The 27,258-nt window shown below is 39.7% G+C and overlaps 1 protein-coding gene across 2 annotated transcripts in view; it reads right to left on the bottom strand.

Annotated features, from left to right (window-relative positions):
- Positions 1–27,258, bottom strand: part of LOC114658587 (docking protein 5-like) — a 96,877-nt gene that overhangs the window by 17,452 nt on the left and 52,167 nt on the right. For both annotated transcript variants that reach the window (XM_051933109.1, XM_028810611.2), the window contains exons 5-6: positions 21,036–21,225; positions 16,715–16,841 (exon numbers count right to left, since the gene is read on the bottom strand). In XM_051933109.1, the coding sequence (XP_051789069.1) occupies positions 16,715–16,841; positions 21,036–21,225 (317 nt within the window). The remainder of the gene's footprint in view (positions 1–16,714; positions 16,842–21,035; positions 21,226–27,258) is intronic.

Genomic DNA, 27,258 nt, shown 5'->3' with positions numbered 1-27,258 from the left:
AGGCAGGAACCAATCCAGGGCAGGGTGCCAACCCACCGCAGGACACACACAAACACACCCACACACCAAGCACACACTAGGGCCAATTTAGAATCGCCAATCCACCTAACCTGCATGTCTTTGGACTGTGGGAGGAAACCGGAGTACCCGGAGGAAACCCACGCAGACACGGGGAGAACATGCAAACTCCACGCAGGGAGGACCCGGGAAGCGAACCCGGGTCCCCAGGTCCCCCAACTGCGAGGCAGCAGCGCTACCCACTGCGCCACCGTGCCGCCCACAATGTTTATTATATAAAATATTATTAAAATTTAACATTATTACAAAAACTTTGTTTTGAGTTTCCTATATTTTGATAACCATTATGTATTTTGTATTGTAAACTAATATCATTACAACTTGACTGGAATCATGCTTTCATAATGGTATTAACCACTTTTTAATTAAATGGCTTCTTACTATTTTTCTTCACCAGACAGTGTTGAAGTGTACTTAAAATGTATCAACTGTTTTTGTTAAGCCATTTTCTTTAATAACAGCTTTTGATTTTTTCTTCATTTATAGTAATTCCAGTGTGTGTTCAGACCATAATGTGTGTGTATATTTATTTATTTACTTATCTACCCATTTATTAATTTATTTATTTAAAGGAACTTCTGTAAAAAGCCAGATTTCCCTCTGTTGATAAATAAAGATCTGTCTGTCTGTCTGTATGAAAAAGTTTGGGAACCCCTCTCAGCCTGCATAATAATTTACTCCACTTTCAACCAAAAAGATAACAATGGTATGTCTTTCATTTTCTAGGAACATCTGAGTACTGGGGTGTTTTCTAAACAAAGACTTTTAGTGAAGCAGTATTTAGTTCCATGAAATTAAGTCAAATGTGAAAAACTAGTTGTGCAAAAATTTGGGTTCCCTTGTAATTTTGCTGATTTGAATGCATGTAACTGCTCAATACTGATTACTTGCAACACCAAATTGGTTGGATTAGCTTGTTAACCCTTGAACTTCATAGTCAGGTGTGTCCAATCATGAGAAAAGGTATTTAAGGTGGTCACCTCCAAAGACCTGCTAGAACATCTTGCTGCAGATGGTGTATCTGTACATCGTTCTACAATTCAGTGCAATTTGCACAAAGAACATCTGTATGGCAGGGTGTTGAGAAAGAAGCCTTTTCTGCACTCACTCCACAAACAGTCATTTGATGTATGCAAATGCTCATTTAGACAAGCCAGATTAATTTTGGAACAAAGTGCTTTGGACTGATGAGACAAAAATTGAGTTATTTGATCATAACAAAAAGCGCTGGCGGAAGAACAACACCGCATTCCAAGAAAAACACCTGCTTCCTACTGTCAAATTTGGTGGAGGTTCCATCATGCTGTGGGGCTATGTGGCTGGTTCAGGGACTGGGGCCCTTGTTAAAGTTGAGGGTCGGATGAATTCAACCCAATATCAACAAATTCTTCAGGATAATGTTCAAGCATCAGTCACAAAGTTGAAGTTACGCAGGGGTTGGATATTCCAACAGGACAATGACCCAAAACACAGTTCAAAATCTACAAAGGCATTCATGCAGAGGGAGAAGTACAATGTTCTGGAATGGCCATCACAGTCCCCTCACTTGAATATCATCGAAAATCTATGGTATGATTTGAAGCAGGCTGTCCATTCTCGGCAGCCATCAAATTTAACTGAATTGGAGAGATTTTGTATGGAAGAATGGTTAAAAATACCTCCATCTACAATCCAGGCACTCATCAAAGGCTACAGGAGGTATCTAGAGGCTGTTATATTTGCAAAAGGAGGCTCAACTAAATATTGATGTAACATCTCTGTTGGGGTGCCGAAATTTATGCACCTGTCTAATTTTGTTATGATGCATATTGCATATTTTCTGTTAATCCAATAAACTTAATGTTATTACTGAAATACTACTGCTTCCATAAGGCATGTCATATATTAAAAGGAAGTTGCTACTTTGATCCTCAGCCAATGATAAACAAAAATCCAAAGAATTAACTTTTTCATATGACTCTAAAAGGGGCGGCACGGTGACGCAGTGGTAGCGCTGCTGTCTCACAGTTAGGAGACCCGGGTTCACTTCCCGGGTCCTCCCTGCGTGGAGTTTGCATGTTCTCCCCATGTCTGCGTGGGTTTCCTCCGGGTGCTCCGGTTTCCTCCCACAGTCCAAAGACATGCAGGTTAGGTGGATTGGCGATTCTAAATTGGCCCTAGTGTGTGCTTGGTGTGTAGGTGTGTTTGTGTGTGTCCTGCGGTGGGTTGGCACCCTGCCAGGGATTGTTGGCTGGGATTGGCTCCAGCAGACCCCCGTGACCCTGTGTTCGGATTCAGCGGGTTGGAAAATGGATGGATGGATATGACTCTAAAAGCCAAAGAGTAAAAGACAAAATAAAAATTCGTAAAGACGTTCAAAAACGTTTGTGTGATGCACATGCAGAACAGGTTAGAGATTATGAAAGCAGTGGAATTCGAAAGTATCAAAAAACAGTAGTAAAGACTGAATTAGCGCTAACAAATGGAAATTATTACTTGGTGAAATAATGGAACAGCAAAAAGAGATCGAATATATGGACATACAGTATGTGATATGTCAGAAGTATGTAGATATTGTAAGGCTTTAAAGTTTAAGTTGGAGACTTAAGTATATCAGTATATCATCTAATTCATATTGCCATCAGGGAAAAGTAGTGTTTCTTTCCAATGAAGAGGCATATCCGCGAGAATTAAAAAATTTGTTGTTTGTTGAAAGTGAAATCCACAAACACTACAGGCAAAATATCCAAATCTACAATAATCTGTTTGTGTTCATATCATTCAATGCTCAAAGCATAGATTTTACACAATAATGAACCATACGTTATGAGAATCTGTGGTCCCGCAACAATTAAAGTTACGACAAGTTTATTTTGAAGAAACCACAATTCAGTCAGGTGTATATTTATGATCACGGAGATGCGATGCAACATAGAATTGAAAGAGTTAAACGATCAGATGTATTAGAAATTATACAGCCAATAATGGGTACAAATCCATATGTCCAAAAGTATTTCACTTTACACAAAACTTATCTGCAAAACACAAAGAAATTTTCTTGGATTTCTATATGAATCAGAAAGATCATGGTCATATTTATAATAAACCAACAGGTGATGAATTGTCAGTGATAACAGTTTCAAAAGACGGAGTTGATATTCATGTACAGTATATCCAAAAGCAAAGCACGATTCAAAAGGAGATCTTGATATGTCATTCATATTAAAAAGTTTACAGTTTCCCATGAGAATATCTTTTGCTATGACAATTAACAAATCACATGGACAAACATTCGGAAAAGTTGGTTTATTTATTAGAGAGAAAGAAATGATATTCACTCATGGGCAGTTATACGTTCTGTTGTCATGATGTAAGTCCAAACACGGAATCAAATTTCAATGCGATCCTGAAGAAAAGTTAATTCCAAATACTGTTTTTACTGGTATCCTTCAATAAGGGTGCACACAAAAATGCGAACTTCAAAAGGGTCACCTCAATTGGGCACGGCGAATAAAGGCGCACGTAAATAAAGGCGAGCTTCAAAAGGGCGACCTCAATTGAGCGCAGCAAATAAAGGCGTTCATAGATAATTCAGATAATAATAGATAGATAATAATAGTAGATAATAATAAAATATCTAGTAATATGTGTAAGAGCAGAAAACAACGAAATATAGAGAGCTTTAGAAATAGTTCGTTAGAAGTTCTTGCATTAATTAATTGGATGTTTTAATATTCTTGCTTTTGCCTTTTTATACGTTCAATCATTGCCTTTATCTAATAAATTTTCTGTAATAATTTTGTTGCGTTTGCCTTTATTCGCCCCGCCCAATTGAGGTCGCTCTTTTGAAGCTCGCCTTTTTGTGCGCGCCCTTATTGAATAGTTTTAAAGTAAAAGTGAAAATAATGCATATGTAACAATTCCCATGAAAATAACAATCTTTTTAAATTGTATATGCGGTTAAGCAAACCCAGAGCCCCGTAGTTTAAATAAATAATCTCCACACTCGCGTCTTTGTGTGGGGGTCTTTGTGCGTTTGTGGCAGTGTAGTGAGTGGTTCCCGTGTGAGATACGGGAGCAGATGCCGCTGCACTTAGGGTCGCGGACGATCCTACACCTTTGCACTAACTGACACTGGGAGCTGCTCATTACCTCAGCTGTGCCACATCCGCAGTTTAAAAGGGAATTGTGAGAAGGGAGGAACTGAGAAAGGAAAACAAGAAGAAAAGATGGAGGTTCAGGAGAGAAGAAGGTAGGAGGTGGAATGAGCCGGTGTGGGAGTGAGCGAGCTGAAGAGACCAGGCATGAGGGAGATAAATTAGGCAGCTGGGAAGTGACCCCCTAAGAGGAGTGTGTGGCAGGTACACAGGGGGGCAATTGGAATGGGTCACTCCGGCTGAGCTGCAATGAGGAGCGAGAGTGACTGAGAGTTTAGGTAGCACACTGCAGAAGACTGGTAAGGCAGCAGGGGTCAAGGAGGCTTGAGAGGAGAGCCCTAGTCTGAGTGCCTTGGCCATTGGGGACCCAAGCCGAGGTCCAAAAAGGGAGCCTGTCGTAGCCATGGTACGGCAGGGACCCGGACCTGAGGAAGGTCAGCGGCGTCTGCTGTTAGGGTAACTCCTCTGCTGCAAGACCCGCATGGGATAAGCAGTTAAAAGATCAAGGCACCAGGTTTTTAAAAAGGATAGTTTCCTGTCAGTTGGTTTTAAACTCGTTTTAATGGATGCATTTTTTATTTTGATTTTAACCTCCACTTAATTGGATCCTTTATTTATTGAACTATTTTTTTAGCACTGCACTTTTGGAACATTTTGATTTGTTTTCAATAAAAGCACTGAGCACTTTGTACCTTCCCCTTGCTTCATATGTGTTTTATTCTCATCAGCCATTCTCATCCGGTTACGTTATAAACAGTGTCGGGTTCAAGAGGCTTCGTAAAGAAAATGAAGAGGGAGCAAAGAGCCGACCCACACTGTCACAAATGCCTTTTAATGATAACTTCTAAGAGAAGTGTTTAAACTTTGAAAAACAAGTTTTAGTTGTTGAATGTAGGCATACACTTTATGATAATGCTTTGTTTGAAAGGCGGTATATTAAAGCTAGTGATTATAACAACTCTTGGTTATAGTGCTTTATTTTGTATAGAGTTTCTGTCTATATACATTTTGCTGTAATATCATAATATTCTCAATCCTGCTTAATCCAATAAGCAGAAATAGAGGGCTGAAGCCAATCCTGGTAGCAATAGGGGTAAGACAGTTGAACCTGTGCAGTCCATTGCTGGCCCCATTCATGGAAACAGAGCCACAAGGGCCAATTTAGAGTTACCAATTAACTTACTGTGCATGGCTTTCTGATGTAGAATGAAAGCTGTGCACAAAATGATGCAGATAAAGAGAGACCATGCAGATTGCACAGAGACAATCATCAGAAGGCAGAATTCAAATTTGGGTTGTTGGATCTGTGAAGGAACAGGTTCACCTACACTGGGAATACACGTAATGTCCAAATAATCAGCTCTGGATTCTTTAATTTCTTATATTACAGAAGCACAATCCTTTGCTTTTGTTAGTTGGATTCTTTATCATAAATTTTAGATTCAGAATATGCTTTGGTATGTTTTGTCATATATGCTGTTGGAGTCTATGGCTGCCTTAAGAGCGGGCTGCTGTAGAATTTCAAATGCACTTAAGTTTGTACTTGTAACATTCTAAAACCATTCATTAATGTGACTGTGAGCTCAGCTGGAGTGTGTGTCTGGTTTAACAGGAGTACCTGAGAAGGTAAATGAATCAGAAAAGCTAAGAGCAGTCAGTGAGGAGACACAGGAGGAGACCAAAGCTGTACAAAGTCAGGCAGGGAAGGAAGGCAGAAAGTCCTGTTTAATTTAAAAACAGGAAAGGCCATTAGGGTCGTGTCTGGTCATAAGTTGTATGTCTTAAAACATAAAAATAGAAAGTATTTTAACAATCTCCTTTCATGCCTCCATTCCTTTCATGTCAGGGCTCTCTAAGCATAGAGAAAAGATAATGAGGGGACATTAGGCATTTCCCACATTTAGTGACTGTCAAAGGGTTTTCCATTATTGAATAAGTACAGTACTGTACATGTATTTATGTAACAAAAATTCAGCAGCCCAAGATACAACTGTACCATTTTTACAGAGCAACATGAGCTGTTTCTTTTGTGTTTTTAGTGGTCTGGTTATTCAAATGCTTTCCTCACCTGCTTAATATTATCTGGAATGTTTTTCAACAATCAAATACATTTACTCATACTGAACAATAACAAAATATAGCTTGAGCACACCCAGCTCAGAGGTGTGAAGGAGTACAGGGCACAAAGCCGAAAACAGCACTGGACAGGACGTCAGTCCACCACATTGTCCAGCCACAGTCTGGAGTTTCTAATTGAATTAGAATTAATTAAATTAATTAAATCTAATTAAATTTATGTTTTTTAAGGATGTGGGATGAAAAAAAACAGAGTACCTGGAGGAGAACTCACACTGATATGACTCTGAATGTGTGAAGCAGCAATACTGACCACCGTGCTTTTGTTTTCCAGTGACAGGTAGAAAGAGATGCATAAGATCCAATCAAGCAATAGAAGCTGTAATGGTGGTAGACTAGATAAGATTAGGTCTTTATTGTCTCGTACATGGTAATAGCAGAGTGAAATTCTCATACCACAATTGCGGGGGGAAGTATACAAGCAATAAGTATACTTGCAGTATAAGATGATGTAAAATAAATACAGTAATTAAGAGAAGCAGAAGAATCGCCTAATGTACATAGTGCAAAACAAAACTGTAAGGACATACAGATTGTATTAAACAGTAGTGGGAAATAAAAAATATATAAAAATGATTTTTAAGGGAATGATTTTATTCAAAAATGTACTAAAAAGTTTTTGTTTTTTTCTTGTACTAAAATTTTGTAAATAAAATAGTGGGGTGACCATAAAAAAATTAACTTAATTAAAATGCATAGGTTTGTTAAAGTGAAATTTCTAACCAGCTTAACTATGGAAAGAAAATCACATAACAGTTGATTAAAGCGTGTATGATAATGGTTATAATTCCAGAAATTTTCAAATTGTAAGAGTTATTTTTTTGGAATCACTTAAGGAATCTATGCATAGATAGATAGATAGATACAGTCATATGAAAATGTTTGGGAACCCCTCTTAATTCTTTGGATTTTTGTTTCTCATTGGCTGAGCTTTCAAAGTAGCAACTTCCTTTTAATATATGACATGCCTTATGGAAACAGTAGTATTTCAGTAGTGACATTAAGTTTATTGGATTAACAGAAAATGTGCAATATGCATCATAACAAAATTAGACAGGTGCATAAATTTGGGCACCCCAACAGAGATATTACATCAATACTTAGCTGAGCCTCCTTTTGCAAATATAACAGCCTCTAGACACCTCCTATAGCCTTTGATGAGTGTCTGGAGTCTAGATGGAGGTATTTTTGACCATTCTTCCATACAAAATCTCTCCAGTTCAGTTACATTTGATGGCTGCCGAGCATGGACAGCCTGCTTCAAATCATCATCATAGATTTTCGATGACATTCAAGTGAGGGGACTGTGATGGCCATTCCAGAACATTGTACTTCTCCCTCTGCATGAATGCCTTTGTAGATTTCAAACTGTGTTTTGGGTCATTGTCTTGTTGGAATATCCAACCCTTGCAAAACTTCAAATGTGTAACTGATGCTTGAACATTATCCTGAAGAATTTGTTGATATTGGGTTGAATTCATCCGACCCTCGACTGTAACAAGGGCCCCAGTCCCTGAACTAGCCACACAGCCCCACAGCATAATGGAACCTCCACCAAATTTGACAGTAGGTAGCAGGTGTTTTTCTTGGAATGCAGTGTTCTTCTTCCGTCATGCAAAGCGCTTTTTGTTATGACCAAAATAACAACATTTTTGTCTAAATGAGCAATTGCATACAACAAGTGACCCTGTTTGCGGTGTGAGTGCAGAAAGGGCTTCTTTCTCATCACCCTGCCAAACAGATGTTCTTTGTGCAAATTGCGCTGAATTGTAGAACAATGTACAGATACACAATCTGCAGCAAGATATTCTTGCAGGTCTTTGGAGGTGATCTGTGGGTTGTCTGTAACCATTCTCACAATCCTGCGTATATCTTCTTCTTCTTTCGACTGCTCCTGTTAGGAGTTGCCACAGTGGATCATCTTCTTCCATATCTTTCTGTTCTCTGAATCTTGCTCTGTTACACCCATCACCTGCATGTCTTCTCTCACCACATCCATAAACCTTTGCTTAGGCCTTCCACTTTTCCTCTTCCCTGGAAGCTCTATCCTTAGCATCCTTCTCCCAATATAGCCAGCATCTCTCCTCTGCACATGTCCAAACCAACACAATCTCGCCTCTCTGACTTTGTCTCCAAACCGTCCAACTTGAGCTGACCCTCTAATGTACTCATTTCTAATCCTATCCATCCTCGTCACATCCAGTGCAAATCTTAGCATCTTTAACTCTGCTACCTCCAGCTCTGTCTCCTGCTTTCTGGTCAGTGCCACCGTCTCCAACCCATATAACATAGCTGGTCTCACTACTGTCCTTTAGACCTTCCCTTTCACTCTTGCTGATACCCGTCTGTCATAAATTACTCCTGACACTCTTCTCCACCCATTCCACCCTGCCTGCACTCTCTTTTTCACCTCTCTTTCACAATCCCCATTACTCTGTACTGTTGATTCCAAGTATTTAAACTCCTCCACCTTCGCCAACGCATCCTTACCATTCCACTGACCTCCCTCTCATTTACACACATGTATTCTGTGTTGTTCCTACTGACCTTAATTCCTCTCCTCTCTAGAGCATATCTCCACCTCTCCAGGGTCTCCTCAACCTGCTCCCTACTATCGCTACAGATCAATTTTATCACCCTGTTGTTGCTGCAGTCCTGCACATCCCCCTTATTCTTAAATATCTGCACCAGTACACTTCTTCTCCACTCCTCAGGCATCCTCTCACTTTCCAAGATTCCATTAAACAATCTGGTTAAAAACTCCATTGCCATCTCTCCTAAACACCTCCATGCTTCCATAGGTATGTCATCTGGACCAACGGCCTTTCCATTTTTCATCCTCTTCATAGCTGTCCTTACTTCCTCTTTGCTAATCCGTTGCACTTCCTGATTCAGTATCTCCACATCATCCAACCTCTTCTCTCTCTCGTTCTCTTCATTCATCGGCCTCTCAAAGTACTCTTTCTGTCTGCTCAACACACTTTCCTCGCTTGTGAGTACGTTTCCATCTTTATCCCTTATCACCCTAACCTGCTGCACATCTTTCCCAGCTTGCTCCCTCTGTCTAGCCAATCGGTACAGGTCCTTTTCTCCCTCCTTAGTGTCCAACCTCTCATACAATTCATCATAAGTCTTTTCTTTAGCCTTCGCCACCTCTCTTTCACCTTGTGCCTTATCTCCTTGTACTCTTGTCTACGTTCTGCGTCTCTGTGACTATCCCACTTCTTCTTTGCTATCCTCTTCCTCTGTATACACTCCTGTTTTTCCTCATTCCACCACCAGGTTTCCTTTTCCTCCTTCCTCTGTCCAGATGTCATGCCAAGCACCCTTCTTGCTATCACACTTACTACATCTGCTGTAGTTGCCCAACTGTCTGGTAAGTCTTCACTACCATCCAGTGCCTGTCTCACCTCTTCCTTAAACTCAACCATGCAGTCTTCCTTTTCAACTTCCACCATTTGATCCTTGGCTCTGCCCTCACTCTCTTCCTCTTCTTGATCTCTAACGTCATCCTACAGACCACCATCCTATGCTGCTTAACTACACTTTCCCCTGCCACCACTTTGCAGTCTCCTTCAGATTGACTCTTCTGCATAGGATGTAATCTACCTGTGTGCATCTTCCTCCACTCTTGTACATAACCCTATGTTCCTCCCTCTTCTTAAAATACGCATTCACCACAGCCATGTCCATCCTTTTAGCAAAATCCACTATCCTCTGACCTTTTTCATTCCTCTCCTTGACACCATACCTACTCATCACCTCCTCATCTCCACTGTTCCCTACACCAACATGTCCATTAAAATCCGCTCCAATCACCCTTGGGTACACTGTTCATCACTTTATCCAACTCACTCCAAAAATCTTCTTTCTCACCCATTGCACACCCAACTTGCGGTGCATATGCACTAACAATATTCATCATCCATCCATCCATTATCCAACCCGCTATATCCTAACTACAGGGTCACGGGCCAATCCCAGCCAACACAGGGTGCAAGGCAGGAAACAAACCCTGGGCAGGGCACCCGCCCACCGCAGGGCACACATACACACGCACCAAGCACACACTAGGGACAATTTAGAATCGCCAGTGCACTCTAACCTGCATGTCTTTGGACTGTGGGAGGAAACTGGAGCACCCAGAGGGAACCCACACACACACGGGGAGAACATGCAAACACCACGCAGTGTGGACCCGGGAAGCGAACCCAGGTCTCCTAACTGCGAGGCAGCAGCGCTACCACTGCGCCACCGTGCCACCCACATTCATCATCACACCTCCAATTTCCAGCTTCATAATCATTACTCTGCCTGACACACTTTTCACCTCCAAAACACTCTTGACATACTGTTCCTTCAGAATAACTCCTACCCCATTTCTCCTCCCATCCACACCATAATAGAACAATTTGAATCTACCTCCGATCCACCTGGCCTTAGTCCCCTTCCATTTAGTCTCTTGCACGCTCAATATATCAACCTTCCTTCTTTCCATCATATCTGCTAACTCTCTCCCCTTACCAGTCATACTGCCAACATTCAAAGTTCCTACCCTCAGTTCCACTCTCTTTACTTTCCTCCTCTCCTCCTGTCTTGTCTCCTGACATGTCTCCCCGCTCTTCTTGTCCTTCTTCTTCTTCGGCTAACAGTAGCCCAATTTCTGCCAGCACCCAGTTGGCTAACAGTACTGGTGGCGGTCGTTGTTAACCTGGGGCTCGACCGATCTGGTATGGAAATTTGTATTGTTGTCCACATATTGATTTGGCAAAATTTTACACCGAATGCCCTTCCTGACATAACCTTCCCCATTTATCTGGGCTTGGGACTGGCGTGAAGAAACACACTGGTTTGTGCATCCCCTGTGGCTGGGTTCACAGTCCTGTGCATATTCAGATCCTGTATTTTTCTTGGCCTGCCAGACCTGGGTTTAAAAGCAACTGTGCCTGTGGCCTTCCATTTCCTGATTACATTCCTTACAGTTGAAACTGACAGTTTAATCCTCTGAGATAGCTTTTTGTAGCCTTCCCCTAAATCATGAGACTGAACAATCTTTGTTTTCAGGTCCTTTTATGAGTTGCTTTGAGGATCCCATGCTGTCACTCTTCAGAGGAGAGTCAAAGGGAAGCACAACTTGCAACTGACCACCTTAAATACTTTTATATCACATGATTGGACACACCTGTCTATGAAGTTCAAGGCTTAACAAGCTAATCCAACCAACTTGGTGTTACAAGTAATCAGTATTGAGCAGTTACATGCATTCAAATCAGAAACATTTCAAGGAGACCCAAATTTTTGCACAGCCAGTTTTTCACATTTCATTTCATACAACTAAATACTGTTTCACTAAAAATCTTTGTTTGGAAAAAAACCCAGTACTCAGATGTTCCTAGGAAATGAAAGACATACCACTGTTATCTATTTTGTTGAAAGTAGAGTCAATTATTATGCAGGCTGAGAGGGGTTCCCAAACTTTTTCATATGACTGTATATCTGACCCCATTGGACCTGCGAAGATTTCTATTCCACTTGGTCCGGGCTGACTATTGCTTTCCTTATTTTCAGAATTTGCACATAGATTATTATTGTTCTTTTTTGCATTCTTTTCTCTCCAACGCTTTTGGGTCTTCTTTTGACGCACTGCTCTTTCTTGTTCACTTAGTCGTGGACGTGTCAACTAGAATGTATACAATTATTGTCCTGATAAAATTTATAAGAGCGGAGAGTGCAGGAAGTGAGTCTGCCAAAAGCATTCACACGACTGAGAGGTTAGATGACCGTGATCTTGTTTGAAAATGGTTGTAAGTAGGGCGTGACTTAAAAGAATCTAATTGCAAAAGTCACCGTCTCACGGGACGTGCTTCCAAAAGTTGTAAGTATGGTGTGACTTGAAAGAATGTCATGTTATAAGTCTCCGGGACTTCATTCCAAAAAGTCTGTTCAAAAAGTCATGTCTAGTCCCAAGATTTTTTTATTATAATAGAGAGAAATGCCAAACAGCTGTGGACCTCACTTTACCATAGCATTATGAAATGTGAGATTACTTTATATATTGCCCATATATAATATATTTATTAATCCCAATGGGAAATTCACATGATATTCACGTCCGTACGTCCGTAATATACCTTTAATTTTCTCTGGTGGTAATACAGGCGTGCACGTCGGTAATATGCCTTTAATCTCCTCTGACAGTAATACTGGCTTGTATGTGGCTGTAATATGCGTCACTGTATTGTGTACCTTTAATTTCCTCTTGCAGTAATACTGGTTTGTATTTCCGTAAAACGCCTCTAACTTTCTCTGACAGTAATATCGCGCATAGCACCGTGCCCCGCGCATGCGCACTTCACCAGAAGACATCCACACACGGACACCTGGACGCACATAGGGATTTTATATATATAGATAGTGACTTTCATAGTAATCAGCATCACAATGTTAAGAATATGTAGAACTGAACAGGTAATCTAGAATTAAACATCATTGGTGGATTTTCTAAAAGAGCACTTTCAAAATATACTATTCAAACAAATCACTATTTTATAAAGTGCCATTTATTACCACACACATTGTCGCAAGCAGTCAAGCATTATAAATCCTTTTTTCAGTACAGTACTTTCTGTAAGAAGAATTATCAAAAATCATTGAAGAAAGATTCAAGAAAAAAAAGATTTCTCTCAGTCATTGTTTTGCGTAGTGCCTTTCATAGCAATCATTATCACATCCATTTAGGTGATGCATTGCAATCAGTCCTAGCAGTTTTCAGAGGAGGTATAATCAAAACGTATTGCCCAAAGAATTAAGAGCAAGATTACATCTAAATTATTATATTTATGGCACCTTTCATCTTGTATGCACTACTTTCCTCGAAGTAGTTTTAATGTCCGTGTAAATTTCACTATTCCACAAATACATTTAATATATTCAAATTATACATATCAAGGAGCAAGTGTAGAAAGTATGGATTAAATATCAGCTATCAAAATATGTGCAAGATCTCAGTGTGAGTTTTTATGTGTTATCTTTCATGTAATGGCATTGCATTTTCTGGAATTCTCCCTTTTATCAGGTAAGCATCGGGCAGCACATCTGGGCTATGGTGAGTCATGGGGTTTACTACAAATAATAGCTTAGCCAGAAGTCCAGCCATAGGTTCAGGAATTCAGTGGGGGACATTCAGTGAAAAACCTTGGTGTGCTTCTTCTATCCATTGTGTCACCCTTGACTTCATTAGAAGGTGTTGCTGCTGTGTAGCTCTCCTTCTTTTTCTTTTCTTGCCCATCCTAATGTTTGTAATTTTAATGTATCTTCAGGACAATCTCAGCACTCTGAGGTTTGTACTGCCTATTGTCATTATTCAGTAGAAAATAATAACATTATCTTTTTTTTGTTTATTTTTTCACTATTTCTCTATCTATGTATTTGTAATACTGTATAATTATTTACTGCAAACTTAGAATTCATTGTTGGTGGTGACAATGTGATGCCATAATGGGTGTGGTCTCGGTGGGCATCTTCAAAAGAGCACGTTGTGCACTCTGAAAGCCTCTAAATAAAGGTACGAATCAGTGAAAGTTTTCTTGAGCAATTCTGTTTTTGTTTCAGGTTTTTGATGTTGCATTTTTTGTTTGTTTCTTGATTATAAATTCAATTTGTACTTTCATCTTGATCACTAGATATTGGCTTCTTTAGTGTACAGAACCTTACTATGCTTTTCTCATTCTCTGCTCTTCAATTTCTAAAAAGAAAAAAAAGAAAGAAAACCTTCATGACCCTGTTCAATGTTTCTGGTTTTATGCTTGAATTTACATGAACAGTGCGTCAGTCTAATTAACAGATATTATAATAAAGAGTATGCACATATAGTATTTAAGAATGTGTGCATCAGTAGGGATTTATATACTTTACTATACTACTACATCTACTGGTAAGAAGACAAAGTGCAGCTGTTTAGTGGGCATGAGCAATCTTTTATGGATTGTCGTTAGAACATATTATTGTATTTGCTATGTATTTTTGTCTTTTAGTGGGCGGTGTTTTGTTATTGGATATTTTGTTTTATATATATATATAGATATAGATATATATATGAATGTAAATATACATATATATATACAGTGCCTACAAAAAGTATTCACTCGGAAGTTTTCACTTTTTACTGTTATACAGCATTGAATCACACTGGAATGAATTTGTCTTTTTTGACCCTGATTATCTGAAAAAGATTCTTTAATGTCAAAATGAAAACAGATCTCTTTCAAGTGGTCCAAATCTACTATAAATGTAGAACACAAATATGATACACCTACATTGGTGCAGCCCATTGGTGTTCAAAGTCATGTCATTAGTTCAATGGAGATCACCTGTCTGAGGTTTCAGTTGATTGTCATATTATCTCAATTGAAAGTTCCAGCTTGTGGTGAGTCAGTATGGTGGACTAACCTACACAATGAAGACAAAAGAACACTCCATGAAGAGCACAAGTCAGGGGAATGAGTCAATGAATATCCCTTGGAGTCGAGGTAAATCAAGGAAGTATATGGCACAGCTGTGAATCTACCTAGAGTGGGCCATCCACAAATACTAAGTGAACATGCAAGAAGAAAACTAGTGAGGCAGGCCACCAAGAGACCTATGAGAACTCTGAAGGAGTTGCAAGCAACAGTGGGTGGCATTGTAGAGACTGTGCAGACAACAACTGTTGCCTGGGTACCTCACCAGTCGTAGCTTTAAGGTACATAGTAGCAAAGAGAAAAAATGCACATGACATCTTGGATAGAGTTTGACAGAAGGCACATTGGGGACACTGAAATCAGCTTGAAGAAGATTCTTAGGTCTAATGAGACCAAAATTGACTTTTGCTGTTTTTAACATTGCACATTTTCAAAAACACACTATCAACACTGTGAACCAGGGTGGTGAAAGGCCTCACAGTGTTACTCTGTAGTAGGCCCTAGAAGGCTGGAGTGGCTGAGTCAGATTCCAGATTTCAATCCAATTGAGAATTTATGGTTGGACCTGAAAAAGTTTCACAATCTCCACACGCCCTAAAAGAGATTGAGCAGTTTTGCAAAAAAAGAATGAGGAAAAACGGCTGTATCCAGATATTCAAGGCTGGTAGAGACCTGAGGTCACAGACTCAGGGCTGTCATGGCTGTCAAGGGTGCATCTACCAAATACTAACTTGAAGTAGATAATCACTTATATGATAAATTATTTTCTGTTTAATAATTGTAAATAATGTAGACAACTTTTAAAGAGAGCTGTTTTCACTTTCACAGTTGATTGACGTAAAAAAATGCCAGATCAAATCCACCGCCTTTTCAGTGTTGTATAAAAAAAATCATGAAGACATCCAAAATAAGTAAATACTTTTTATAGGCACCATACACATTGTATATATTAAAAAATGTAAACTGAACAAACATGGTTGGCCCAGGGCAGAGAGAAGACTACAGTTTGGAATGAAGCAAAGTCTACTATCATACCCTCTGCAAATGGGAAATCATTGTAAAATATACCAGACAAACGCACACACACACACACACACACAAAACCACCTTTTCAACTTTATATACAGTATATCAGATAAGTATGTAGAAGAGAATAAAAAGATAGAATCCTGAAAACTGAACAAAATTTTATTTCAAACTTTTAACAGCTTTCTGGTCACTTTTAGTTAGTCGTACATTCAAAGAGCAACACCTCCATGCCAAGTTTGTGTCAGCTGTCCTGTGCTTTAAGACAGGCGCGGAGTTCAAGGGTGAGTATGAGTGCAGGAGCTGTGAGTAAGGGTATGAAGGACTCCGTTTTGTCATTTCACAATGTTACTGATCAAGGAGGGACGGGAGGACATAGGAGCTCTTGTCTATTTATATAAGAATATCCCATGTCTGCTAAGATAATCTTATCAAAATATAACACATCTATTTATAATTACCACTTCAGTAATGCAATGAAAGATATTTCAGGAATCTTGAAGCGATGCATCCCTAATTATGGGTGCCCACAGGCATCAGGCAGTTAAAAAAAATATTCAAGCAGTATATGGCAGGCAGTAGCATATGCTCTTATAGCGTTTCATAATCATTTACTAGTAACATTTTTAAAATTATTTTTTAGGATACAAAATGCATCACATAATTTGTCTTTACCTTTCTTAAATCATTCTCTGCATTGTTAACGTGAATGAATCTATTAGGATATTTCACACTTTCCTTCCATGCTCTACAAGAAGCAATTTACCTTCACTTATTTCACACACGACTGTTCCCAAGAGCCATAACAAACAGCAGATGCCTAAAGATCATTTCAGGTTATCGGATTACTTTTGTACAGCCAATGGTCAGCCTACTTACCGCTGTATCCTTTGCAAACCACGTATGGTGTTCAGCAATGGCTAGAGCCGCTGCATGGACCCTTTGATAGATGGCTTCTCCATCTCTTGTCTGAAAAGTGAACAGTCCTTCTCCTGTGTCACACAGCCTATGAAAATGGCAATGAAACACAAAGACATTGACAGTCGCTCATCAAGGGTTTGAGTATCGGTCAACTTAATAGCCAGCACTATTGATTCACTGTACATGGCCATTTAGAATTAAATTTAGAACAAGGTGCTCTTTGGGACACACATAAAGACACAGATACCATCAAGAGCCACCTCTTTCTGTTTAATCCGCTTAAAGACCATGTGAAGCAGTGCAGTGTTGGCAACAAGACAGGTGCTAAACCATGTGAACACTTATAAAATTATAATGGCTGGGGACTTTAATTGTGTTTTAAATCCACTCTTAGATAGGACTCCTGTGACGGGGGGGACGACATCTAACACTGCAAAGACAACTACACAGTTTTTAACTGACCACAACTTATCAGACCCCTGGAGGTTTCTAACCCAAACTCAAGAACATATTCGTTCTACTCACCAGTGCATCATAGCTACTCAAGAATTGATTATTTTTTTATAGATAATAATTTCCTGCCTACGATTAAATTGTGCAAATACGACACAATTCTTATCTCCGACCATGCCCATCTAGTCTTGGAGCTAAAATCATTAAGCCCCTCACACTCACCTCGTAGATGGCGTCTTAACCCTCTTCTATTAGCAGACGAGAACTGCACAGAATTTATATCCAAACAAATCAGCTTCTTCCTAGAGACAAACACGCCCACAGAGGTTTCTACAGGAACTATCTGGGAAACTCTAAAGGCCTTCTTAAGAGGACAGATTATTTCATATCTTTCCCACAGAAATAAATTAGAAACCAAGAAACTGTCGGAGCTAAGAAGCGAAATTACTAGAATAGATGAAGAACAAGCCAGGCGTCCAAGTGAAGCTCTCCACAGGAAAAGGCAGGCCCTGCATACAGAACTCAACATCTTAACAACTAAAGAAACTGAACAACTTATTTATAAGTCAAGACATCATTACTATGAACACGGAGAGAAAGCTAATAAGCTTTTAGCTCCACAAATTCACAAACAAGAAGTTTGCAATGCAATATCAGTAATCGCCAACACGAATGGAGAAGAAATCATTGACCATAAAAATATAATGCACACATTTAGAGACTATTATAAATCCTTATATTCTACTGAGTTCAAAGAAGACAACACACAATCTAATGCATTTCTGGATACATTACAGACACCACAAATAGATGCTTTAAGTGCTTGTTTAATGTTATATATTCACCAGCAAAATCAAACACCCCAGAGATATTACTATCATTAGATGCAGAAAAAGCATTTGATATGATTGAATGGAACTACCTTTTCACCGCATTGGAGAAATTTGGGTTTGGCCCGAATATTTGTGCATGGATCAAACTTCTGTATACCAATCCAGAAGCTTCAGTTTGTATTAACATTTGTTCAGACTACTTTAAGCTAGAACGTGGTACCAGACAAGAATGTCCCTTGTCACCACTGCTGTTTGAAAACGCCATTGAACCACTGGTGGTTCACTGTCAAAATTCTTATCAGATAAAGGGGATTATCAGAGAAGGACTGGAACAGAAAATTTCTCTATATGCAGATGATATGGTTTTATATATATCAGACCCAGAAAACACTGTGCCTGCAGTTTTAACAGCACTCACAGAATTTCAAAAGATATCTGGTCTTAGAATTAATCTGAATAAAAGTACTGTATATTCCTTCCAGTGAATTCACAAGCCATATAATATTAGATTGGACACCCTACCTTTTACCATAGCAGATCAGTTTAAATACCTAGGGGTAAATATCACAAGTAAACATAAAGCTCTTTATCAACAAAATTTTGCCGTCTGTATGGAAAAAATTAAGCAAGACTTGCATAGATGGTCAACCCTTCACCTCACTCTAGCCGGAAGAATTAACATTGTTAAGATGAACATCCTTCCTAAACTTCTTTTTTTATTTCAAAACATTCCAATATATATCAATAAATAATTTTTTAAGCAGTTAGATTCAACGATAACCTCATTCATTTGGAACTCAAAACACACACATATCCGAAGAGCGACCCTACAAAGACCTCAGGCAGAAGGTGGCATGGCTTTACCTAATTTTCAGTTTTATTACTGGGCAGCAAACATACAAGCCATAAAAACCTGGACACAAATAAATGCACATACACAGGCTTGGTCCGCAATAGAAGTAAAATCCTGTAGTACTTCTTTATACTCCCTGCTCTGCGCTCCAATAAATGCAAGTTATCGCAAATATACTAATAACCCAATTGTGCTTTACTCACTCAGAATATGGAACCAAATTAGAAAGCATTTTAAGATGGAAAATCTTTTATCCGTGGCACCTCTGCAAGAGAACCACCTCTTTCAACCCACTCAAACATATCCAGTTTTTAATACCTGGAAAAGTTTTGGGATTAAAATGCTCAGAGATCTTTATATAGACAACATATTAGCATCTTTTGAACAATTAAGTTCCAAATTCAACCCCCCAGCTACACATTTCTTTCACTATCTTCAAATTAGAAATTTTGTTTAACAGAAATTGCCCGATTTTCCTCACCTCGCACCCTCCACCATGCTGGAAAAAATACTGCTCAATATCGAGGATTTAAACACCATTTCCGCATTACATAAAATCTTATTAGAGTCCCTACCTTTCAAAGACCCAAGAGGACATTGGGAAGAAGATCTCTTAATCAATATATCAGAAAAGGTGTGGAAGGTAGCAAAGCAGAGAATTCACTCGAGCTCCATATGCGCAAAGCATAGAATTATTCAACTAAAAATTATATATCGAGCTCATCTTTCTAGCTTAAAACTGTCCAAAATGTTTCCAGGGCAAGATCCAACCTGCGAATGCTGCAACCAAGCTCCTGCCTCACTGGGTCACATGTTTTTGGCCTGCACAAAACTAACATCATTTTGGACCAAATTTTTAAGTGCCTTTCAGACAGCCTTGGGGTCACAATCCCTCCTAACCCACTAACAGCTGTGTTCGGTGTTCTTCCAGACGGACTTGAAGTGGAGAAGGACAAGCAAACGGTGATTGCATTCACTACACTTTTGGCACCAGACTTATTTTGTTAAATTGGAAGAATCCTAACTCTCCTCTTTTAAATCAGTGGGTAACTGATGTTTTATATTATTTGAAATTGGAAAAAAATCAAATTCTCAGTTAGAGGATCTGTACAGAATTTTTTTAAAACCTGGCAGGATCTAATCAATATTATTTTAGAATAAGAGAAATAACTATTACCGCATTTAATTCCCTTCTCCATTTTTTATTAACCTATATATATTTCTTCCTTTCTTTTGTTTATTGTTGCCACCAGCTTAGATCCTCCATTTGATGAAAACTACACAGGAGCTCCTCAAAAATATCCTCACAGAAGATGGAGAGTGTTCCACACATTGTGACTGTAGGGGAATATCAATCCAGGAATTTGGAGTTGAGGGCCAGCAGTACTATCCTCTGAGACACCATGTCATCCAGTTTGCCTCCGACACTTAAGCATCTCATAAATGCTGGCATCAAGAATACAGTTTACAGTCATGATATTATTTTGGCAATACTGAGAATGACTGACTTTTACAACTACAGTATGTGGAAGAAGGCTCACAGATTGAGAGAGAGGTGTCAGGTCAGGAAACATTGCTGGCTCCGGTACCCAGCCAGATGTGTAGTGACGGGTGGGTGGGCATGGGCAATTACCTCCTTTACAGTATAGTTTGTGTGGGTGCAGGCATGCTGCCAAGGGCTTATTCCACATCCTTGGCACTCCTGTATTGTGTCATAGTCACGAGTTATACATGGCTGATGTCCAGAATGTGGGTTTCATAGCTTCTTAAATGCTGTCAGAAATCACAGTGGAATACCCTTGGGTCACTATTAGGCTATTAGGGTTTTAGGGCAACATCTAATGGCATGTAAATCATTACCTCTTGCCAGGAGGATTTTATCTGGTCACAAAGAGACAAGAAGGCAGCTATTCTAGTGGGAGAAAGAGTGTAGAAGTGAAAGTGAGAAGCAGAGCAGCTGTCCCAGGGTTGAGGATTACTTAAAGGTTCAGCATTGGAAAGCACTTTTTTATTTTTAATAAATAATTTTAGATGTTTTAACATAACATTATTATTATTATTATTATTATTAAAGCATTATTTTACATAAAGTTATAGTTAAAATGTAACATTTTAGCATAGAGAAGAGACTGATAAATACCTGCCTGCTTCAAATGTAAACCATGCTTGGACCCTTCCATATCGCCGAAGGGCACTTAATGGCCAAGAGACAAGCTTGACTTGAGGAAACTGGACACTGCGCAGGCAGATTGACTCTGATGTTACCTGAAGGATGCACTCGCCACGCAGGTCAAGGTTTGGAGATGGCAGCAGAAACGCATGAAACATTTCTGTGAAAGAAAGAAAGATGCTGTAATACTAAAGTCAGTAAAGCTCTGAATATGTTGCAAAAAGAAAGACATATTAAGAAGGCTTAACAGTGCTAGAAGTTAATACATCAGAAAGTGATATTTATTATGTCACACCGAGATTAACTCCCCCATGGTTATCTGGCCAAGAGTCATGTAGATAACCAAGCTCTGTATTGTGCCATGCAGATTTTTTCAAAGTGTCTAAATTGAGTATTCTCCAAATGCCTTCTTTATAATAATGGTGACCATATATCCCATGATCACTGGCATATTTCTTAGTCTGAGGGAGACCTGAGACATCTTTTTCAAAGAGGAATGCCAGCTTAGGGGGGGCTTACCTGCTATAACTTGAGACGCAGTGGGATCTGGACTTAACAGGACAATGATATAGGTTTTGGGTGCTGCCTGAATGACAGTAAATGCTGCAAAGTGCCTCACAGAATTTCTGTGAGCTTTTTAAGTGCCAAGGCGGGTCTTCCAAAAATATATCCATGTTTCTCTTTAAAAATTCTGCACTTTAGGAAGATTGCAAGCAAAGGTGACATATCCCCATTGTGCTAGAAACCCTGATAGATGTTTTTTTTATTTCATCTTATGCATGTGCACTAATACTACTTACAAAAAAGCAAAATAAAGAGGAAAGGAGCTGTTGAATAATAAAATATTTTATTAGTGTAACCAGGCTTCAAATGAAAAAAAGAGCAAAACGACAAACTCTGATAATGTCAGTACAAATCAGTCATACTGAATTTTTTTTATCACTCCTTCTGTGCTTAATACCGGAAGGCAGTGACCGTCAGCCAACCTAAATGTGGCCTGTGAGCCTGGTTTAAAGCTTACTAAAATTAAGTTAATAAAAACTCTCTTGTTACTCTATTGCTTCATATGGCATACTATCCATCCATCCATTTTCAAACCCGCTGAATCCAAACACAGGGTCACGGGGGTCCGCTGGAGCCAATCCCAGCTAACATAGGGCACAAGGCAGGAAACAATCCTGGGCAGGGTGCCAACCCACCACAGGGCACACACAAACACACCCACCACACACTAGGGCCAATTTAGAATCGCCAATCCACCTAACCTGCATGTCTTTGAACTGTGGGAGGAAACCGGAGCGCCCGCAGGAAACCCATGCAGACACAGGGAGAACATGCAAACTCCACGCAGGGAGGACCCGGGAAGCGAACCCAGGTCCTCAGGTCTCCCAACTGCGAGGCAGCAGCGCTACCCACTGCGCCACCGTGCCGCCCTATGGCATACTAGCTAATGTAAAAATAAATAAATAAGTGATGCTGTGTCTTAACTACTGTCTTTTTTTTCTCCAGCTTCGATTAACCCTGCGCTTACTGTCTTTCAGAATGTGTTGTGAAAGTGTGCAGCAAACAGGAGAAAGGTGCATTTTTAATCAGCACTGGACACAACAATATTTCTTCAGCAATGCAGCACAAAAAACAGTATACTGTATTGGCTGTGCAAGGACGGCATTGCACTTTTCAAGGATTATAACATTGCCCATCATTTTTCATAAAAGCTTTTAAAATCATTCTAGGAATTTGTCAGTTATGGAAGGAAAAAGCAAGGTGGCCAGCCTTGCTTTAAACTGTAAAAACAGCTAAAATGTTTCTATCACACAGATGTCTGTTCAAAAATGCACATGGTAAACAAGATACATATTGGTACATATAATCATTAAGCATGGCAACCCTGCTGGAAAAGAGGAGGTTTTAAAAAAGAACGTATTGGGGTGAGTGGTAAGACGCGTGTCTGGCTATTCAAGAGTCTATCACACCACTTCATCAGCGTGGTAGCAATGGAAAAAGAAAACAGACAACTTTGCTGATTTGCCAGTGACACTGGATGACAGTTCAGACATTGAGGGCCGTGATTTAAAATAATAGTAAATGATTTGGTGAATGGTTCAATAACTCTGCTGATTATTTAATTTATTCGACAGTCTGCTTTTACCTCAGATGTTCTTTGTATGTACCTTCAAAGAGATTATTTTCCATAGCTTTTCCACACTATGCCTTTATAAACAGGCCATTGATAAGATTGACTGGCAAGTATTCCAGCTTTGATATTAATTTTGCTAGGCTCAGAATCCTTATTTTTATTGACATGATAGTAGATTTTGCACTTTTTTTTGTACAGTTCATTCTTTATATTTGTGTGTAACAATTTCTTCTGAAAGTCCGTTCTGTATTTACTCTTACAGTATGGTTGTATTTACAGTATGAGTCAATGTGAATTGACAACGCTTTAAATGTTTTATCATATATAGTATGTCTTCTCAATAGGTCTAAGAAGCTTCTGTGACCATCAAACTAAAAAGTACAGTACATTTTCTAATTATGGTCAACATTTGTTATCTGATTCTGTGGATATTGAAAAACTATTTCCCAGCGCATTAGAAACCCACCAATTTCCAACCCAAACAATTTCCCCAAATATCACTAAAACACTCTTAAACAACTACATAGCTATCAGCCCCTGATTTCTCCATGATAAAAAACAATTAATTAATCAGTGACCCAATTAAGAAACTGTTATTGAGGTAATTAATCAGAATGTTTCTGCATACAGTATTAGCCTACCTTCTGGATAAAAGAGAGAAAAAATGTCTGTGCAGGGAAGGCTTTCCTCCCAGGCTGACCAGAATGGTGGACTTGTCTTCTAACAAAATGAAGTTAGTTAAACCACCTTTAAGTTGCTTTTACTTTTTATGGAGTTATTTTTCAAGATTACAGAGATATTTAGTGGCAAATGCAGCCATTGAATCAGTGCATCAAAAGAAAGTGAATAAAGGCACAAAACTAACCAGAGGCAGTTCAGAGCACACTATTCACCAGAGCACACTTGTTCAAAAATTGTGTAGAATGAAATGTGCATTGTGGTAAAGAAAACAAAAGTCCACATATCAAATGTGTGATATGTAAAAACAAGACCCGTCAAAGTGAAGATTCAGATAAAGTAAGTTGTCATGAGTATACTTCCAATATTGACATTTTGCACTGGTGGAATTTGCAGCTGGATTCGTGGTCCTTGTTGTGCAACACTTTAGACACTGGGCCACTATGACTACAACAACACTTTTAACAATACAATAAATGTATCATCTTGTGTCATCCATATAAAAATTGTGCATACCTGGCCCTTGAAGCTCATGGTCTCAAATGATAGTTCATGCAGTGTCACACATAAAACAACCCAATATTTGGACATCTGGCCCATTGCAGCCCCAAAATTTGGCATTGACTCCTTCTGGCAGGAATTCCATGGCTGCACATGCAACATAGGTAACATGAAAACAATGGTCAACCTGGTCTTCCTTCTGCCTAGTAGAAAAACAGAATGGAGGTGCAAACATTTGGTGTGCACGCAGCATTGCTGTCAGGAACAGGACCCCGGTGACATGGACCAGCATGGTCACAAATAAATCCATAGAGCATATTGCACTGGAGAGGTGGCCTGGGCTCACCTTACATGTGCCATGAACATAAAAGGCTTGGTGATGTGGCTACACTCAACTCTTCAATGTAAATTGCACTGTAACACCATCTGCTGAGCATTAAGTACAAGATATGAACTTCACTGGAAAATAAAGTGATATACACTGTCATGCTGAGAAGAGGAACTACACCCGCAACCGCCACTGACAGTGTTGCACATTCCACATGCCAGTGACAATCACATTGACTATGGGACATATAGTACGGATGTGACAAACACCAACATCTACCTGCACAAAGCTCAGCATTAGGCCAAAAGCAGGAGACATTGCACTGGAGATGAACAACAAATGGTGAGGCGGCAACACCCAGGAAGAGCAAGAATAATGATTTACAGATCATACGCAATATCAACAAGCTCCTGTTTTGTATCCTCTATTGCTAATCCTCCAAAAAAGTGGGCATACATGTTCAAATGAGCTGGAGGTGTAAACAATGAAACACCACACACAGATGCCTGAATATATGTTTCAATAATGTATCATGTTCATACCTGTTCAGATGAAGTGCTTAAACAAACATTTTCATGGCCTGAAAATACAGACATCCCATTTACTTAGAAAGGTACAGGATATCATAAATGCAAACAGCCCTTAGGCTTAAGTCTTCATAAATAGAAGGTAAGTTAAAGAAGAAGAAACACTACAAGCACAGATAGACGTCATCCATCCATCCATCCATTATCCAACCCACTGAATCCGAACACAGGGTCATGGGGGTCTGCTGGAGCCAATCCCAGCCAACACAGGGCACAAGGCAGGAACCAATCCCGGGCAGGGTGCCAACCCACCACAGTAGACGTCATACAGCTTCCTGAATTTAAAGAGTACTTCCTCACCGCTTTTACATAAGTCCAATTTCATTATAACACTCAGTACTTCAGGCTTTTACATTACTGTTTCTTCACATTCTTGTAGGGCAGCATGGTGGTGCAGTGATAGCGCTGCTGCCTCGAAGTAAGGAGACCAGGGTTCACGTTTTGGGTCCTCCCTGCATTGAGTTTGCATGTTCTCCCCATGTCTGCGTGGATTTCCTCAATTTGCTCCCGTTTCCTCCCACTGTCCAAAGACAGGCTGGTGAGGTCAACTGGTGACACTAAATTGGCCCTAGCGTGTGTTTGGTATGTAGGAGTGTGCGTGTGTGTCTGTATGTTCTCCCTGCAATGGACTGGTGCTCTGTCCAGTGGTTTGTTCCTGTCTTGTACCCTGTGCTAGCTGGAGTAAGCTCCAGAGCCCCTGTGACCCTGGTTTGGATTAAAAAGGTTAGATAATGACTTCTGACTACTTACTGAATTTTCTATTCTCTTATATCTGAGGACTGGACAAACACATACACAGTATCAACAGCTGCTTATCCTTGGCCTTATCATTATATTGGTGGACATCATCTTTTTTTCAATTCCCTTTTATTTGAGGACTGGAGGTTTTGTGTGTTCCACTAGTTCATAAATAATTCTCCTCACTTTCCCATAATAAAAACTTATTATACACTTTGTTAGGGTCAGAAAAATGGAACAGCTACTTGGTGTCTGTCTATTGGTGGTAGTACAACCACATAGAAAGTGTTATATGTTTGCCGCTTGTCTGTCTGACCTATTTGTGCAGGCATAGAAGATATCTTGCCCATACATGCTGTTTTGGGAATAGACCGATGATTGACAGCAGCACCCCTGACGGCTAGATCTCCTGGACAGACAACATCACAGCAGTCATCAAGAAGGCTCAGCAGCAGTTACACTTCCTGAGGGACCTCAGAAAGCACAACCTGGACTCCAACCTGCTACTCACCTTCAACCGCTCGTCCATCAAGAGCCTGCTGACATATTGTATCACAGTATGGTGCGGTAGCTGCACCATGGCAGACAGGGAGAGGCTTCAGAGAGTAGTAAAGGCAGCACAGAAGATCATCGGCTGCCCTTTCCCCTCCCTGATGAACATTTACACCTCCCGCTTCCTCAGCAGAGCAAAAAACATCATCAAGGACAGCTCCCACCCTGGCTCTGATCTGTTTGACCTGTTGCCTTCAGGGAGGCGCTACAGGTGCATCACAACAAGGACAAACAGACTCAAGAACAGTTTTTTCCCAAAAGCCATAACCATTCTAAACTCACACATGCACTGACTATACAGTCTAACCCCCCAACCCTGGACTTCCTTCTATCCATCAACTGTGCAATATCCAATATCTAAATGGTACTGATAATAACTGTTCAATATCTGTATACTGTACAATATCATTACTCTCAGGGTCCAACATCCACTACTCACTGCACATGATCATCGTTATTGTGCAATATTTAAATTATGTGCAATAACCCTATAGTGCAATAGTTATTTATTCTTTCCAGTATTTAAATAATGTGCAATAACCCAACAGTGCAATAGTTATTATTCATTCCATATGTGTATAGCATCACAGAACTTTTTTGCAACTTCTTTGCAACTTTTTGCACCATTTGTTTTTTTATTTGTTGTGTTTTACATACAGTGCATCCGGAAAG

The sequence above is a fragment of the Erpetoichthys calabaricus genome, chromosome 10 (genome assembly GCF_900747795.2).
Source record: "Erpetoichthys calabaricus chromosome 10, fErpCal1.3, whole genome shotgun sequence".
Classification (NCBI taxonomy): Eukaryota; Metazoa; Chordata; class Cladistia; order Polypteriformes; family Polypteridae; genus Erpetoichthys; species Erpetoichthys calabaricus.
Note: the sequence above shows the minus strand (reverse complement) of the source record. Positions and strands in the feature narration are given on the sequence as shown.